This window comes from Megalops cyprinoides, chromosome 5, assembly GCF_013368585.1.
Source record: "Megalops cyprinoides isolate fMegCyp1 chromosome 5, fMegCyp1.pri, whole genome shotgun sequence".
Taxonomy (NCBI): Eukaryota; Metazoa; Chordata; class Actinopteri; order Elopiformes; family Megalopidae; genus Megalops; species Megalops cyprinoides.
In genome coordinates, this window is record NC_050587.1 from 5,997,468 (window position 1) to 6,017,011 (window position 19,544).

The window sequence follows — 19,544 nt, forward strand, 5'->3', positions numbered from 1 at the left end:
GTTGGGTGCATTCTTTCCCTCGCACACTCACAGTCGGGATGCTCGTACGGCAGCCAGTGGTGCCTGGAGCCCTGGAACTCGAAGCTCCAGTCGTGCTGCTGGCACTGCTGCGCCCGGAAGTCCTCAGCCTGATTGGGGCACTCTTCGGTCTTACACAGCTGGTACTCGTAGTTTACCCCGGGACAGTCCTGGCCTCCGTTAGCGGGTCTGGTGGGTAAATGACGAGGGCAGAATGTCATCATTCCTTTGCCACTGACAGGGAACTTTTCACAACCCTTCTGCACAGATAATTTGCTACAATGACCCTTTTAAAACCTTTTTAATCATCTAAATTGTAAAATAAACCATTTTATCATCTAATTTCTGTTGTAGATGCTGGCTATAGCCATAGACAACCTTTTCAAGAGTACGGTGCAGATCAAAACTCTACAATCATCCTTCCACTGAGTATTCATGAATAGTAATCTAGCTGGGGTAAATGCCATGACATCTTTTATTTACTTCAGTTGATGAATTTATAGTTTGGAATGACTCATGTTTGGCAGAGCAGACAGGTCCGTTTCTACTGCCCCTGTATTTGAGACAGATATATTTGACGTTTGATTTGATATATGAGGTAGTATATTTAATTTAATTTATTTAAGTTTATTAGTTTATTTAAATGATGCAGTGGAGAATGCTGTAAGGTGTTTTTCTTGTAAGATGTCCACTTTTACCCTATAGCAGCACAACAGTTCACGTGCATTGTGGGTTTGAGTGTGGAAGTATTTCATGCAAATTACACACATTGTGTGTAGTGTAGGAATGCTGTTGTGATGGTCCTTCCAGCCAAGAGCTCTCCAACAAAAAATAAGGATTGGCAACCCTTAATATTAAGCAGGAAACCTACTCATATAATCACATTGCTGTGTGACTGCTGTGTGTCCACATGTTGTTTGCTAGTGTTTGCGGGAAGTGTTTGTGGTCCATGGATATATACAGTGTATTATCTAAAAAAGCTACGCCTCACCTTGGGAATAACAGAAACGTCACATACACTCATATTTAAGTTTTTAAAACCTTTAAAAACCTTTAAAAACGCAAAAAATAGCACCCGTGTTGCAGTGCTGTGTTCCTTGGTCCAGACCCTGTATCAGGGCTCCGCCCCCTTAAGCCGTGGTGTTTTTGTTTTTCCCCCGTACCTGTGCTTTTGTTTCCCTTGTGTTCCAGCCCCGCCCCGCTCCCTGCCTGGTCTACGCCCACCTGATCTCCTCATTACCTGCACCTGCCTGCCTGCTCACCTGCATCCCATTGCCTTGTTACCCCAGCCCTATATCTTCCGTGCGTGTCTCTGTCTTGTTGCTAGTTCGTTTCAGTGATTTTTCCTGTCTCATCCCCGCATTAATTCCCGAGATTTGTTTGCTGTCGCCGTTCCTGCCTGATTCCTGACTTCGTTTTCTGCCTGCCGATTCGGATCTGTTTGACGCCATTCGCCTGCCTGGTTCCTGACTCTGCCTGCCCTGACTACCTATTCTGGATCTGCCCCCGGACTGCTTCCCCGTGTTTTCGAACCCTGCCTGTCCCTGTACTACGAACTGCCTGCTGATTCCGATTATACGCTTAGATGCGTATACCCTGTGGTCCGCGTTTGTGTCCCGATCTCCGATCCTGACACCCTGACGCAGGCAATATTTAAGTTTGACATGGCAATGCATTGGAGATATTAACATGTATTCTGGTGCTTTTTAGGAGTGCCATTTTCCCTTTTTTAGAATAATTACATGCATAAATCCTGTACTATGTTAAAATAAGGCATGCATTCTCATATATGTATATATGTCTTATATGTAACTCTAATCCAATGCACAACTCTACGGCTAAGTTCAACCCTTCCCCTCTCAACTGAACCTTACAACCAGCCCACGTCTTTTATGCAGTTACGCAAAGCGTAAAATTATGTTTAGCTGCTCTGCAGTTCCACAGTGTGTTATTGCTCTTTGACAGGACTTAATCAGATAACATTAGTGCCATCACACAAGTAAATTGCCTTCTTAATGTAAAGTATGATTAGCCTCTAATCAATTCTATATCCACAGAATGGGTATCCATTCCTTTAGTAAAGCACAGGTACTTGTATTTCTTATTCAAGTGCAGTAATGCCTCAATGGATTAATTATTTCACAATCCCACCATGAGCCAAGATGAATTTGTGTTTGTCTACAAGAATAAAAGGATAAAAACGAGGTCATATCCTCAATTATGTCTCTCGGTTCTTGTTGTGTTTCGCACAAGCCTTAAATCGGAAGGCTGTAGTCTAATCAGAGATAAGTTTGCTCCATAAAGCCTTTCCAGGTATTGAAAAGACCTGCGTCATTTACTCTCTTTTGAATGAAAGTGACCCCGGCTCTGCAGCAGCTAGGTGCAGTAGCTGGGTGCAGTGGCTGCGCGGGTGTCTTACCTGGGGCTGTCGCACTGGCGGGTTCTGTACTGCACTCCAGTCCCACATGATCGAGTGCAGGAGCTGAACGAGCCCCAGGACCCCCAGTTCCCATCCTGCCTCACCTGGTCCACATTCCTCCACATGCAGTGGCCTTTGTAGCACCACTGTTCAAACCAGAAAAAGATGTCAATCAGCAGCTAAGGCATTCTAACATATAGAATGTGGCAAATGAAAAGGGGCGAAAAATGATTTCAAGATATTGATTTGACCTTCCCTGGTGCACACTCGGTCCCGTCCAAGGGGGGGCCTTTTTTAGTTTTGCAGAAGTAAAGGTTGTCCGGGTGACTGCACCAGAGCTGTTTGCATGGTTCAAACGTGTGGAACTGCAGGAAGAGAATCAACAGACATTTTCCTTGCATTAACAGCCAGTTTCCATGCATTAATTCTTTTTTTTCAGATGCCAACAGCAAACAGGGACAACAGCATTCATTTTGTCCAGCTTCTCTGTGTTAAATCTTGAACAGGCCTCTGACATCACAGTCTGGTGGAGATGAGAGGGGCATGTTGGGAACAAACCACATGCATAATGGATAATGCATATCAGAGGTGGGCTGTTCCATTTAAACCTCTTCAAAAAGCAAACAGCGGCAGACAACACAGCAGTGCTGAAGTTAGGCAATTACTATCCCATGCCCTTGGTTTGACTTTGCCTTTGCTTTGATAAAACAAAGACAAAGAAAGAAGGACAAGAACAAAGAGGAGCTGATGATTATTAAGAGAAATGATGTTATCGGCTTAACACAGCAGAATTTTTCCTCCAGAATCACATTTTTCTTCCAACAGAATCACATAGTAGAATTCCTGATGAGATTAAAGAGCATCTTGGAATTAGTGCTACTTCCATTTGTCTTTGTCTGCAATTCAGAAAGGAAACAGAAGCAACCATGAACAAATTTTATTAATCAATCCCGCTCTCCTAGACAGGACATTTCACTCTTTCCGGAGATTCATTGGCGGGACTCATGGGAACTATGCAGGTAGAAGTAATACACTGAGTTAAAAATACTCCGAAAGATAAAGAAGCAAAAGGCAAACAAACAAAAAACATGTACTGGAATTACAGAGCAATCCATGTTTAAGAGAACGCTAGTGCACAGATGTGCCATGGTAATGAGTGAAAACCCGCTTCGCTGTAAAACCAACTCTTTTAGCTTCCTGCATGAAGTACTTCTGGCGTACCTCAATTCACAGTCCCTGAAATAAGATTTTTGGAAATTCAAATTACACAGTATTATCCTGATTTGATTGAAATAATAAACTTCTTACGATGCTGTCTGTCGGTACTTACCGATGTACAGACTTTGTACCCCACTCCAAAGTCAAACCGACACTGATCATTCATCGAATAGCTGACTCCAGGGAGCTCAGGGAGTACAGGCCAATCATGGTTGAAGGGATCATCAAGTAGACATTCATAGGTGCTACGAGCAAACACAAGTGAATCAAGCTCTATTGGAAGGGTTTCTTTCCCCTACATAGAAGCAAAATTATTATTAAAATTCAAGCTTCAAGGTTCAAAAGAGCAAGGCATTTTTTTTTTATTATAATAATATACAAGAATGAGCTCCATTTCCTGATCTGTGACTGCCCAACTCCCTTTTGTTTATTTCAGAATTTGTCCACCCCAAAGGATATTGTCATGTTTATTTTATGTGATTTTTCATTACAAGCAGTATATTACATTATTTATAAGTCTATAAGAGTAAGAGTATAAGTCAGTATATAAGCCCTTTTCAGTGCAGCAGAATCTCATAAATCCTTAAAAAATCCTGCCTGTTTTTTTATAGGATTACCTGATTCTTCTCCACTTGAGTGAAAAGCCTGTAACTAATTGAGTGGCTGAAACCCTTGATATGCTACAAACACTAAAATCTTTATTTGATTGTGGTAAGAAACATACTGTATAACACAATAATCATCACATTTTTACTTCTTAACCAATCCTCATTTCAGGTCAGTAATAGTTACTAGGTACAGAAGCACAAATCAAGCTGGACTGTAAGTGATCTGTAAGTGTCAAGACAATGACATTCTCAGAAGCTCAGAAGTCTAACCAGTTCCAGAATTCTTTCAAAGGAACAATTTGATAAAAAGATAAAAACGCGCTATTGGAAGGCCGTGGCTAAATAAATAAAGGAGTGATTAGGATGTTTACTTTCAGCTCTCAGTTGCTGGTAATTTTCTATATCTAGGTGCAAAAAATATAAAGAACATGTATAAATGCATATTGTGGTCTCTCAGCGATCTTCTACTGTATGCAGCTAGCTAGTGATCAGCTACAGAGAGATGTCAATTCAATTAATGTCAATTCAAATGATCTGAAAACATAATTTATATCCTAATCCGAACCACAACAGTTTAGTGTAATAACTGTATTCCGATCCATGTTTATTTTTTTCTGAACATATTTGCTTCCATTGCACTGAACTACAAAAATAACGCAGGTAGCATTTGCATCAAAGTAACTAGGTACATACGTAGTTATCAAGCTCGCTAACAAAGCCAGCCAGCCAGCTGACCAGCAACAGCACAGTGGTTAGCCTTCCACCTGATCTGTGTGTGTGTGTGTGTGTGTGTGTGTGTGTGTGTGTGTGTGTGTGTGTGTGTGTGTGTGTGTGTGAGAGCATCGCCCTTTCTGATCACACAGTGCCGGTATTAACTTCTCTCTAATGCATCAGCTCCTTAAGTCTACAGTTTAACCACAATGACTTATTTCATTCCATGCACTCAGATGCTGAGCAGTAATCAGGGAGACCTACTGTAGATTACCTGGCATTGACATCTATTGTAACTTCTGACATCAGTCTATCACTTTTACAAGGAGGTGTATGCAAGCTAATCTGCCGACACGCACAACCGTTTTAAAAAACACATTAACCTGAATATGCAACAGAACTTGCAAACAAAAGAATGGCATCATTGTCCTGATAAAAGCTCACATTTTATAGGCTCTATGATGTCATCATACCACTAAACCTCCTCACTGCCAAAAAGTGCTGCTGTTCTCATTTTAGATGGCAGTCTAACCCACTGTAGTGCTGATGTCAAAATGAAGTCAAAATGAAAACATGGTGGTTTCAAATAGTCTTACCTGGAATTACTTGCACCTTGTAGATGGGGGATTAAAAGCAATGATGTCAGCTGGACACACAACTAATCACATTCACAGAACCAACAACCTTTAAATGTTGTTTAAATAATGACATGGGTGCTGTGTTGCGTATTGACTCTGTCCCAAAGCACAGACCTTGGATCAGTTTTAGCCTTTTTCTCACAGTGGTTGAGTTGAGGATTCAGGTTGGGTAGACTGAACTGGACCGTTTTTGGACACAGAAAGCACCCAGAGAAAAGCCATGCCTAGGTATTCTATGAATTGTTGATATCTTACCTGTGGAAGTAATTACAGTTTCCATTTTGACTAAAAAAACACTTTCCAAATTAGATAGCTCTCTATATGTATTCACGAAGGTATTCAAATCAAGCACTTTCATCTTGATAGTAACAGAGCCTATCTGCTTTTATTTTTCACTCTGAGCTTCAGACCGGATTAAATAGATTATTTCAACTGGCTTCTCTTTTGCCTTGGAGAAAGGACCTAGAATATATTTTTAATTAAATTTCCCCTGATCTTCTCAGCATTTCTGAGGTTTTAGTCTGGTCCAACTTGGAGAAACTTCAAACCAAAGATTCTCTGACCAAAAGACTATTGTGGGTATCAAGTAATTCTGATGCTTCAAATATTATTATTTGGAGGTACAAACAAAACCTTTTAGAGACTAGAAAAAGACCCTCGGACTGCTTTAATCCTTGAGAAATGAGAGATAATGCATAATTACACCTGCTGATTCCAACAACAAGCCACAAACGTGTAATCAGCACAAGTATGGCCTTTCATCTGTACGGTCAAAAGAAAAAGTCCTGCATGCATCTAATGTCACTGCTGCCATTCAGAGAAAGGCACCAAAAACAAAGAGGAACCCACATAACCCACACTACATGATGTAAAAACAACCCTGAAACACTTTACACATGAACGGCATTTCCATCTAAGACCAGAGCCTGACAAACCACATTTTGAGTTTGTCTTTTGTGTAATACTCCTTTCAATATACTATGCAAGGGCATGCAAAGAATCCTTTGCCTCTAACGTTTTGCAACAAAGAAAGAAAGATTCTTACTCTTGAGTTATTGTTCTGTGCTCAAAGAGGCCTTGCACATTTTAATTGCAAATATCTGTTAGAAGATGCCGTTGTCATGGTAATATTTGTCACAATGTGTAGATTATCCTGTGCTTTTTATAGGTCCCTATCATCAGAGGTTCTGAGTGAGGCTGATTGTGGTACATCCACAGTTACAGGCCCATGGCGGAACTCACTGGATGTGCCTCCGGAGCTCCTGGCCACTGCAGATGGACCAGTGGTAGCGGTGGAAGGCGGCCTGCACCAGGGGGGCCATCACACTGCCCATCGCCGTCTCATCACCACAGCGGTTCCCCTGCCCATCGTGCTCCATCCCCAGCCTATCAGATTAAAGCTACATTACATCACTTCCTCTTAATCACTCATGACAACTCTAAAGCCTTAGTCTGTGGGAAAAGAAAAACTTTCTCATAAGTGTGTTTCATGGTACAGATTTGATGTTATTCCTCTTATTTCCTGAGTGGAGTTGTACGAGCACAAAAGATGCTCGTACAGCACAAAAGATAGTCCTGTGTACGACACTGTTGGTGTGCCCATGTGCAAGGTGCTGTGTCTCTATTGCACCAGTCACAATTTTGCTGTTTGAATGAGCTATGGGATGTATAGCACTGCAGGCTGCTCTGGCAACAGGCATCTGCCAAGCAGATAACGATTACTGCAATTTCTAAAACTTACAGGTGTCCCAAGGAAACATATTTATGTGCCGAGCACTTTGCAGTGCTGTGACTCTGTCACACAAGTGATAGATGATATTTGAACATAGGGTTAAGATTTATGAAGTAATATCATGGATAGACGCAAGGCAAAACGCTGAGGTAGTTCCACTGTTCCATCAGGTAGGGTTTCCCATTATTACAAAGAACTAATTTACTCACATCGGGTAGGTGAAAATAAAAGTCATTTTCAAGCTGTCAAAACACAGCAGGATGTTTCTCCCAAGGCTCACAATATGAATAATATGAGTGAATGTGAGTTAGCATTCCATACATGGACCCAATGAGGACCATTTGCAAGTGATTTTCTAAATGACTTGCGCTTGACACCATCCATCTTTCTAATACTGAATACTGAATGCTGCCAGGCACACATTCAGCACAAATGAAGCATTTTGGTAAAGAGCAGAGCTTCAAAAAGAATAGTGAAGTTTTGGCAAACAAAATCTGAGAAAAAACAGCAGGGGGTCACTGCACCTGCATTCCTCTGAGACGTTAGCGTGTGACCTGGCACCTGGATCGCTCACTCACCTGTCGTGAAGAATTCCTTTGCCCTATGAAATTATAATGACAGTAATCAGTGTTTGTGCGAGTGTTTGTTAAGCCTGAGAGGGTGCTGCGTATGGTCCAAAGCTGAGAGCTGAGTGCTAAGTGCTGTTCAGTGGTCCCACAGGCTCACTGCTGTGCTGCCTGCAGCTGTGCCAGGTGATAGCATGTTACGCACACACATGTGCCAGGTGACTCACACGTGTCCGGTCTCGTGGGCCACCACGAAGGCGGAGGAGAAGCCATCTTCATGGTTGAGGGTGCAGCTCCGGACAGGATGGCACATCCCTGTCACTGGGGCGTATCCTGAGAAAACATTACCATCATTTATTAATGATTAAACCAATATTAATTCTTTATTACATTTTTAATATGCTTGGCAGAAGGCCTTATCAAGGGCACTGCACATACCTTACCTTTTCAAAACACTATCCATTTATAAAGCAGAATATTTAGTACTTTGCTCAAGTCATATTCCTGTTAATAATATTCCTCCTCAGTCCATGAACAACATATTCAGAGCTGGTTTACCTTTATCAGACAAATGCAGACTTGCAGACTAATGCTGAATTATCAGCTTCATAAGAGCCTATCACTTCATTAATGGGGTGCATACAGTGCCCTAGCCTCATAAGGCACTCTAGGGCTGTCCAACTGACTAAGCCAGCATCCCACTGAAGTCTCTCAACTCAGACATGAGAGTACAGACACCCCGTGGCCAATTCAAACCACTGTTACATTATATTACATCACATTATTATCATTTAGCAGATGCTCTTATCCAGAGACAGCAGGTTACAAAGTTATCCTTTTATACAGCTGGATATTTAATGAGGCATTTGCAGGTTAAGTACCTTGCCCAAGGGTACAACAGCAGTGCTCTAGGGGGGAATCGAACCAGCAGCCTTTTAATTGTTCGTAATGTTGGGCTATGAAGTGCTCTCTTCAGGTACAGAGCCTCTCTAGACATACTGTAACTGATTTAAACCACAGCCATGGCTTTGTTGCTTCTACCAATCAATGGGTCAATGAAATATTGTATAGAAACTTATATACACACACATTTTTGGTAGGTTAAACATTGACAATAAAACAGGTGATATCATATACAGTTTCCTTTCTAAATATATCATCTAATATAGTTTTTTCCTGAAACACAGTGATTGTTTTACAATTTTATTAGATTCATTATGAAGTAATCATAAGGTTCCATAGCACTCTGATTCTATTCAGGTAGTAAGAGTCGAATTGAGGCTCACGGTGCCATCAGTAAAAAGGTTTTCTGATTCAGAATGAGAGAATCAGAAGTCCTGTCACAGTATCGCCACTTCATAGGCAACCCATTACTGGCTCAATACACCATACCAATCAACTCTGATTTGCTGTAGGCTACACAATTGTGATTGCAGGATCATTTTCAGAGTTTTCCAGAGGGATTAATTTGGGAGAGGACCTTGAGTGCACTGCGGCTCATAATTTTTTAAGACCGCATTGTTGTCAAAGCCAGGGTATATGTTTATTATTAAAGAAGATTATTCCAAAGGGCTTTCTTAGAATTATCTGGTACCTACCTGGAATTACTAGCAGTCTGTGGATATGCATCACTTGATCTGTGTGTTTACTGTTTACATTAGTGAAGGGATTTCAAAACATCTCCTTTAAATGTACATATTGTAAAATAAAACATATAATAAATATGCCCGTTTGTTCCCAGTGTTAAACATAAATACAGATGTTCACTGAAAGGCAAAAAGAATTATTTGTCAGAGTGATATGAGGCTTTATCCAAAGGCTGTTCATTTCTCAACCGCAATGAATTTATGTTTTCCTATTTGTTGTCTTTTCTCTCTGAGTCATGCCTCCCTTTTTACTTTCCTTCTCATTTCTCTTTTCCACATCAAATAACTTGTCCTAGAGGGAATTTGGTTGCAGAATTTGGAACGGAGCCATAATTGTGAGCTAAGCCTTCTTTAGAAAATCCACTCTTTTGGAAGGTCCCATTTCCCTGGCTCATAAAGCCCCAGATCAACCGTCCAGATGAAAAAATGAGAGGTGCTCTATATCAGGACAGAGTACTGACAAGGTGCAGGAGACACGTATGGACAGTTAAAAACACTACCCATGTCTATGTGCTTTGATGAAGACAGGAAGTGACCTCACTCTCAGGCTGGAGGGTAGGGAAGCTTATGGCACATGCAGGCACACCAGCCTACCTTGCATGAGGGTGGGGCCGAAACTCTGGCGGGTGAGGAAGATGGCGTGGTCGTGGTGCTCGGGGTGCTGTGGATCAGCCTTCTGCTGGAGGAACGCCCAGTGACAGACATTATCCAGGCTCCGCGAGGGGTTCCCTCTCTCGATGAGGCTGACAGACTGGGGGGCAACATACTGAATCTTCAACAGACTGCATTAGACCCAGTGCCATTCAGCCCTAAGGTAACAACAGCCTGTAACATATACCCTCTTTGATATTCAGTACAGCAGTTATCAGTATTCCCTTCAGTTGCTATGCGTGTCTTAATGTTAATGACACTCCTGCAGTTTCTTTTATGTCATTAGTGTAATGGCAAGCAGAAAAAAAATCTCCTGGAGAAGTGTGCTCCATACAGATATATTTTGCATGCTTAGAACCAACCACTTACTGTCATTACTAACACCAGCTAAACCCCAGCAAAAGAGTACTAGAGGGCATTCAGAGTTCACCAAGGCAAAATCCACTCTGCTGCAGCAACACCTGGTTTGCAAACTGAGACAGATGTGTGCTCCTGCATTCTGCACAATGCACTGGTATATTTAGCATGCTGTGGCTAAGTCAATCAGCTATTTAATCTGTCCATGAAGCATTCCACCCCTGAGGGGATTTTATTCTTAGGGACAGCTATTCATTAATTATCAGGCATTATTTCTTCAGTTTTGCTTCAGCAGCGCTTTCAAGTTGTAATTCTGGCTGTGTTGCATGTACAGCAGCATGGCACCGCTGTTCCTGTCTGAATCTTGAATTTCATTACTGCTGTATCTGGACATTTTGGCCTTTCCAATTGGATAATTTTGTGAATAATGTGCACAAATCCACGACATGCCACGACATTGGTATTTGTTGGTAAATGTTTTTATGCATTTCCTATGTAGCTATGCAATTCAACTTCATGTCTTATTTCGTAATGCTTCAAGTTTTCTGATCCTTTTCTGTTAGATGCTACTATATCCTTCAATCTGTAAACTGGAATACCAATGTAGAAGACAGATGCAGCTTAGCAACAAGTGCTGCCTGGCAATGAGTATGTTATGTGTATTTACATGAAGGTACATTATATACAGTCCCAGTCAAAAGCTTGGACAAACCTGATTAAGATAATGGGAAACATGCATTCAAAGATATTTTGATGTAAAGACTTATGCTTAAATGCTTTTCTTAAAAATAAATAGTGAAGTCAGTGCTTATGTATGAATTTCTTTCAAAAAATATTTTTTTAAAAATATTTTTGGCTACTTTGAACAATCTAAAATATAAGACAGTTTTGATTTGTTTAATACTCTTTCAGTCACTGCATAATTCTATTTGCGTTATCTCATAGTTTTGATGTCTTTACTATTATTCTAAAATGCAGAAAATAGTAAAAATAAAGAATAAATGTTGTGTCCAAGATTTTTAATAGTACTATATGTTGGATGAAGCTCTGGCTGCTCTCACTGCTGTAAGTGGCTGAATAAATGACTCTGAACTCTTAAGACTTTTTATGCAGTACTTTTAATAAAGATCTCACCTTTGTGTATCCAAGCATGATCATTCTCACGAGGACAATGTTTATATGGACACCCAGTGACTCATCATGGTAAATTTCATTCACCTGGTAGGAACCACATAAGAAGATTATGGCATGAATAGCGTGAGTGATGACCACAACACACCCAAAGACACACACACACACACACACACACACACACACACACACACACACACACACACACACACACACACACACACACAGAACCCATGTACAGTAATAATATCATTGTGTAATTGTAATACTGAAATATTCAAGTTCTCTTGTGGATTTTAATTGCCAGACTAATTTAATATGATGCTCTTGGCTTCTTTTATCTTCAGACAATTTAACTGATGTAAGATCCCATAAAGGACCATATACTGTATCTCAACATGCCATGCAATTAGCGACTGAACCTGAAAAAATAAAAATCATAAATTAAAAATGAGACAATAACAACACATTTGGCAACAACTATGAACAGTGCATAATGCTGTATAACATGCAAGTCCATGATGCAGTAGTGTTTGTGAGGGCACACTCTTTGATCTGCCCAAATCTTTTTCTCACTGCTGCACCTTAACAGAAACCCAAAGAGAAGTGAGCAGAGCAGAGACACAGCCCGTGAGCCAGGGGAGCCCTCAGAGTCCTCTCAGGAGCATACAGGAGACCGCTACTCTATAAAGCACTAAATTGCTGCTTTCTAAAAGGCTATTAGTTGGAAGGATTAGAGAAACAGGTGAGACAGTGTGTGGAAAGGGTCATCTCTCACCAGTTCAAATGGAACTCTCCCACAATGTCTTACAGTAGCTCCTTCCACAGTTACTCACACATCTCTCCTATACACTCGTCATAAACTATATTAGAAGCATGTGGGCGTTATTTTGTGCCATTGTTGTGGCAAAATGAAACAAATGCATGATAGCAAAATGCCACAGTGAAGAATCTTTTTCCTCTCTAGAAACACTGCCATCATTGGCTTTTAATCATCATTAATTATGCATGGATTTACTGCATTGGCTTCAGCCCATATGCAGAGCACTGTACGTAAGGACGAGATTGTACTCTGGAAGAAATACGCATTCACAGGGGGGAGACAACGGTCTGCCTGCACACAGCTTCCTACTGCCAGCATCAACACACTTAAGAGTTTAACGCCTGTCACCCCCCCCGCCCCACCCCCCCCCCCCCCCACACACACACACACTGTACATACTGCACATAAATCCAATTATCCAGCCTACAGTCCTGTCTACGCAACTTTTCTTTATTTATATGATTATCACTGATGTTCTGAAGGCAATGTGCTTTGATGTTCCTCTGCTTCAGCTCAGGTTGTCCTCCTCATTCTGCTTTGCCTCATTTTTTTCTCTTTCTGCCAATGGGAGATGATAACATGGATTGAAACAGCATTCTCATGTGCACACCTCTCAACCCGATGGGATTTGCACTGCTTTGTAACAGTACTGGCGAAGAACACTGATCATTGGCTCTGAAGGACTGGACTCGACCAGAAAAAGGCCTGATGAGTAAAATGCTGTGTACTGGAAGGACAAGAAAGGCACTTCCAAGTGCTTAACTGAACGGATATGCTTATCTTCTATTGTGCTGTTGCTCTGAATAAGAGCATCAGCTAAATGCATGTAATGTAATGTAATGCTTGGAAAGGTTTATTTTCAGTTCTCATTGAGAATTAAAAGAAAGAGTGATGAAAATCTTGAGAACACATCATATACCGAACCATGGTAGGATCTTCCATCAACATTCTGCTTCATCAATGATGACATAAAACATACAATAATACTAAAATATTGTTATTTCCATTTGGATAGTCCAAAAATAACCCACCTCTGTACCTAAACTGCAATCACACTGTACCAGGACCCACAGCTGTAAACCTGCTGTCTCCTAGTGTTGATTGGGAAATGCATTAATCCTTTTTTTCTGGTGTTACGCAATTGTAGCGGTGAAGGGTGAGCTCATTGTGTGTCTGTCCAAAACAGGAAAGGCAGGGATGTACCCGTCATTTGTCATTACTCGGTCCCCTCTCTGAGCACACAGTCCGAGATGAAACGCCACCGCCGGATACACGCTTTATCAACAGTGGCTCTGATGTTCCTCTCCGGGGGGGTGTGTCAAAAAGCTGCGAGCCGTCCCTTCACTCAAAGTGTGAAACACAGCCTAGCAACACGTCACACTTCCGGCTTCTTTTTTTAGAATTGTCTGCATCCTGTTTCACATTGCTGAGATGCGGCATTCCCAGAATGTCCAGAATGTCATCCCAGTGAGTTCTATTCTTTCTTTCACTGCCTATGCGTTTGATGGCAATGAAAAGAATTCAGCTGGCATACGTAACGGAGAGGTGCGTATTCTTTTCTCAAAGTAATCTGAAGGGCTTATCTGTTTTCAGATAAAAAGCTGAAAAAAGCACATGAATTGACTTCAGACCCTCCTTTGGGAAGGGAGGGGGTGCATGCCATTACAGCTAACCTTTTTAGAAGATGACAGCCTATTCCACCTGCTTGTTCAGGTGGATTGTTAGACACAACAGTGCTGATTTTAAAATTTAAGTTTCAGTTTACAAAGCAATAAAGGCATGTTGAAAATTTTATTGTGCCCTCAAAAGTAAACATACTTGTCGTATCTAAAAAGAAAATAATACCATAAAAATTCTTCACTAGCGATGGCAAAAAGAAAACTTCTTTTAGAAAAAAGCTTCTTTTAGAAAAAAAGTAAATAAAATTTACAACTGCAATAATTTTCAGTCATGATAGAAAACAGTGAAAATACAATTAACAAAACATTGAAGGCAGCTATCTACAATGCATAAATATGTACTATGCTGAATTTTCCCTGCCATTTGCATTAGGCCATAGATTCTCATACACCTACTTTTCAATCACCTACCTTCATTTCACATCTACCATAATAGTCTGCCTGGCCAGACACCTTTGAGAAAAGGCTTTGTCAAACTTGGCAAATCCAAGTTTGTCATGCCTCTGCAATAATGTCAGTACAGGGTAGGTCCATGGCCTCAGTGAGTGTGACCTATGGTCACGAACTTTCCATCACCAAAAAAACAAAATCTTCAGCTACATTGAGGAACTGTGACTAAAGTGGCAGATACATTGATATCCTTGGTGGGCTTGCAGCCACTGCACTGGGGTGGAACCTCACATTGTCCCATATGAAGATGAGGCAACTGTTGCCCCTGCTTCACTTTTCCCACTATCAACTGTCATTTAACAGTTGAATACATGATCTATGATTTTTGCCCTTATTTTATCTGCTGCATATCATGTTCACCTTAGAAATCCTTGGCCAACTGTCCCACCTTACATTCAAGCATCCTGACCCTACCCTTACCTCTTACCCCTACTCTTAACTCTACCCCCATTCCTACCCCTACCCTGATCCTCATCCCTACCCTTACCCTGACCCTGACCACCATGCCTACCTCTACCCCCAACCCTACCACTACCCTGACCCCCAACCCTTCCACAACCCCTACTCCTACTCCTACCCCTACCCTGACCCCGTAACCCTACCACTACCCCTACCCCACTCAATTTTCAGTGTTCTAACTGTGTGAAGAGGACCAAAAATGATTAAAAGTTCAGATAATGCTTTTGTAATCAATGGATCACTGAAGTTGCAGTCTTATACTATAGCTGCTAACAATACATACAAGCAATAGAGAAAAACTTAAAAGAAACAACCTCAAAATACAACTATAAAAAGCACTGCTATCAGTTTCAGAGAAGCTTATGTTCTTCTTTGGGCATATCAATTTTAGGCTAACATGCTATCATAGCACATCACTCAGTGTGAAAGATACAGGTTGCCAGACATGTCCATTAACTGCATGTTTCCGCTGTCAGCAACGGGGGGGGGGGGGGGGGGGGGGGGGGGGGGGGAGAGGACAGACTGCATCCACCTAGCCCTGCGCTTACTCCCTGGTCTCTCTCTCTCCCTCTGACAGGTGTACCTTTTTACCAGAGCACGTTTTGCATGGGGAGCTGGAATGCCCCTGTGATTATCATTTAGATGATATCTGATGGCATCATGATGGGTATGAACTTGGAGCGTTTGCAGATAAACTCCCTGCCAGCCTGCTCTGGGTAATGTAATGAAAGTGGGTAAATTCTTTCAGAAGCCCAGACAGTGAGCTGGAGGGGGGTGGAGCAGAGAGCCCCTATTGCAGACTGCAGCATGTTGCTCACTTTGGGGAACGGTGGAAGGTGTACTCGAGCAGATAATTAAATTTTTCACTGGCATGTGGACACATATTACCAAGACTCCATAGCCATTTAATAGCTACCAGCCCTGCACCAATAATTACCTGACATTTCTATTTCAGACCGAATCTTTCACTCTCAAGTCCACAGGCATTAAAAGGTAGGGGCATTTAATTGTGCAGGGTTAGCCACTGGAAAGCTCCGGGAACACCCCCCTTCAAGGGGGAACATGACCTGAATTTCAGGCTGATGTATTATTTCAAAAGTGCAACATTTACATAGGTTTAAGCATATGTTTTCATTTTAATAAATGCTTTCTATGGGTCAGTCGGAGTGGATTATTTAGATTGCATTAAACAGATACTTTACCTGTACATAATGGCATGATATGTTGAACATGCAGGGTTGCATACTGTAGTATGATGATTTATAAAGTATGTTATGTGTATCAAACAGATGTTCCTTACAAAGTTTGCGGTTGAAGATTGCCGTCGTTTTAAGTTTGCTAAAAGCAGAGCCATATGCTTTCATTCTCTTGAAGTCCATCAGGGACACCTACTGGTCAAATATAGCTAAAAACATGAAAAAAACAGCATCAACTCAATTACTCAATTCTCAATCCTACTTTCAGAAATAATGACAAGGTCAGGGCCTAACTAGATAATGTTGCAGTAGTGCATTTTGAGTATACACTGTTAAAAGCTATCACAATGTGCTTCAGTCATGTAATGTAATTTCACAAGATGTTGAATTTTACGTTTTAAATACCGCTATTATTCATAAAATCATTAACAACTACATTACATCATAAGTCTCTCACTGATAGGTTTGACTAACTGGAGAGTAGTATTTCTGGTGGTATGTATTTGCGGAGGCCTCTTAGTTACTTCTTTCTCTTCTTTGATTTTTTTGGGTTTTCTTTTACTGGGACCCAGATGAAATTAACAATGCTTTGACACTCCTAACTCAGCAGGACCAAAACAGCTAAATTAATGGTTTTTAATGTCTATTCTTAAATTATTTTTATAGTATTTATTTCATTTTTTTGAAAAGATGGCTCATGGAGGTTGACATTCTGGCAGTGTTTTCAAAGGTTTAACGATTAAACAAGTGCCAAATGTCCTCTTACATTTATAAACAACTGATTTTGCACAAAATAAATACTAAATCATGAAGAATTCCAAATAAAAAATGAGATAAAGGGATACTAGCTCATTGCAGGGATGGCTGAAAAAAGAAATAAAATAGAACACAGTAGCGAGGCTTTTTTGGTTTAAATAATTACAGACAACCTTGGTGAAAATCAGCAATATGTGTGAGGCAGACAGGATAAAAGAATATAAAATTTCATGAGATACTAATCCAACCATCCAAACAAAGCTGGCAGAGTGGACCTTCAGCAGCTGAATTTATATAACATGAATGCACAGCAGACATCACTTCTCAGTGATCATGCCCAACACAAACAATCAACTACTGGCCAGAACTTATGCATCCATAAATAATACAGAAGCAACAAAATGGAACAGAATTCAGAGCCAGGTAAATCAACATGTATGACGTCAAAATGCACAGACCAACAGAATCCCCGAATCACCCCATCTCTTCAGGTGGCCTTACCACCTGAACCTTTTCAAAACCCAGCGGACATCCAACTCAGCAAACATCCTCATTTCTCTGAGAGTCTCCTATCCCTGTGTCGACTCGACTAACCAACATGGTACGGAAATCATCTGGCCATAATTACCAACTCTGCGACCTTTTTAAATATTGTTTTATTATTTCCAACCAAAACCAGGTTACCATTCTTGTCAAATGGATGTGTACTGATTTGCAGCATACAGTCCTGCACATTTTTCTTGCTGCACTGAAAAAATGATTACTGAATGAATACTGTTATTGAATAGTTTAATTATAAGTATTCAGACTACAGTTAGTGTTGCATCTTAAGAACATAAAGAAGTCAAGAAAAATATTTTAATGGGTTTCAAAATGAAAACGAATTGGAAGATCATTCTCATAAAAGAGAATGTAAGCTGTTTTCCTTGCCAAATATGCTTAAATTACACAGCTAATATTAGTCTGTCTATCCAAAATAGACAGTTATTGTCTACTTATTTATTTATCTGAGGAGGGATGACAGATTTTCATATAAGTGTGAATATTCTGATGGGACACAATTATTTCCTTTGTAATGCAGTAGTCATTTAAGAGAATGTAATTATTTAACTTTTACTCAGATATAGATGTATTGTTAATCAGTTTAAGCTGTTGATGTATAAAATGTAAAAATAAATGCCTAGCCATACATCAAGACAAAATTTATCATAACATCAGCACAGTGAAGTACATTCAGCACAAAGACTTCTCATAATACATTCTTATAACACTAAGTTGTGTCATATCCACAACATCGCAAGATCACTACAATTTTACATCACACCATCACACTACTTCATTGCACTGTGGCAACAGCAGAAAAACTCAGTTTCTACTTTAGATGTCAGCCAGAACTTAAAATTTTGATGACGTGTGAAAGTCTCATCATTATTGCAGTCTACATGCTACCCAATAACATCAGAATATCAATGGCTATAAGGCTGCCACAATGTGAGACATGAGGCATGACAAAGCCAATGCCATTTCAGGCAGATGTAGCACATTCTTCCTAGTCCTGCTAAGATTTCCTCTGGCATATGCCATGCCCAGAAAAGTACCAAAAACCTGAAAATTGCAATGGTAAACAATCACAATACTCTGTCACAGGAGGGAGAAGAAACAAAACAAAAGGACAGCAGTGACTCCCCTTTTGTAAGAAGAGTTTGAAGTCAACCTGAAGACTATGTCCTTCACAGATAAATGAACTTAAAAACTACAGCATTCACATTTAAATTGACTTTAAAGATATGTCCTTCACAGATAAATCAACCTGAAACCTAAGGACTTCACAGATAAATCAACCTGAAAACTATTGTCTTTACAGTTAAATCAACCTGAAAATTATTGCCTTTACAGATAAATCAACCTGAAGACTATGACTGCTCTGGTAAGGTTTTGTTTTAACAAGCAGTGTCACAAAGGATCCTCACAAAGGATCTTTGCAACCTGTGTAAACTGCACTCACTATGTTCATGAGGGTGAGCAGGTAGTTCTGGACGTGCTCCCTCCCGTGGAACCGCACAACGGAGTCATCCGCCCCCAGCAGCACCTCGATGTTGTAGTTGTTCTCCCCCGCATGCCTGCGCTTCCTCACTGCCTCGCTCACCTGCTGGCCTATGCTGTCCAGTGCTCCGTGGATATCAGCCTCTGGCTCTGTGGAACAGATACAAAGCTGGTCAGTGGTCCTTCTATGGACACTGTAAGGACACTGCGGATGGATAGAAAGCTGGTCAGTGGTGCTTATATGTATGTTATTTGGTGGCAACCAGGAGGTTAAAGGCTCAAATCTTGGGTGGAGTGCTGTTTTTGAAGTCTTGCAAGGCACTTGTTTACCATTTGCAACCCAAATGGTAAACAATTTCAAAATGCAAATTTAATAAATCTTCTCAAACAACAACTGTTTGCTATACTAAAAAGGTTACATTTCCAGATAAAACTACTCACAC

General features: G+C 40.7%; 1 protein-coding gene across 1 annotated transcript in view; it reads right to left on the reverse strand.

Moving 5' to 3' along the window:
• LOC118777606 (A disintegrin and metalloproteinase with thrombospondin motifs 3-like) overlaps positions 1–19,544 on the reverse strand; it is a 76,677-nt gene that overhangs the window by 34,190 nt on the left and 22,943 nt on the right. Inside the window, exons 7-15 of the mRNA XM_036528703.1 lie at positions 19,064–19,251; positions 11,699–11,782; positions 10,151–10,307; positions 8,138–8,243; positions 6,855–6,998; positions 3,768–3,900; positions 2,689–2,802; positions 2,438–2,583; positions 32–207 (exon numbers count right to left, since the gene is read on the reverse strand). Of these exons, the coding sequence (XP_036384596.1) occupies positions 32–207; positions 2,438–2,583; positions 2,689–2,802; positions 3,768–3,900; positions 6,855–6,998; positions 8,138–8,243; positions 10,151–10,307; positions 11,699–11,782; positions 19,064–19,251 (1,248 nt within the window). The remainder of the gene's footprint in view (positions 1–31; positions 208–2,437; positions 2,584–2,688; positions 2,803–3,767; positions 3,901–6,854; positions 6,999–8,137; positions 8,244–10,150; positions 10,308–11,698; positions 11,783–19,063; positions 19,252–19,544) is intronic.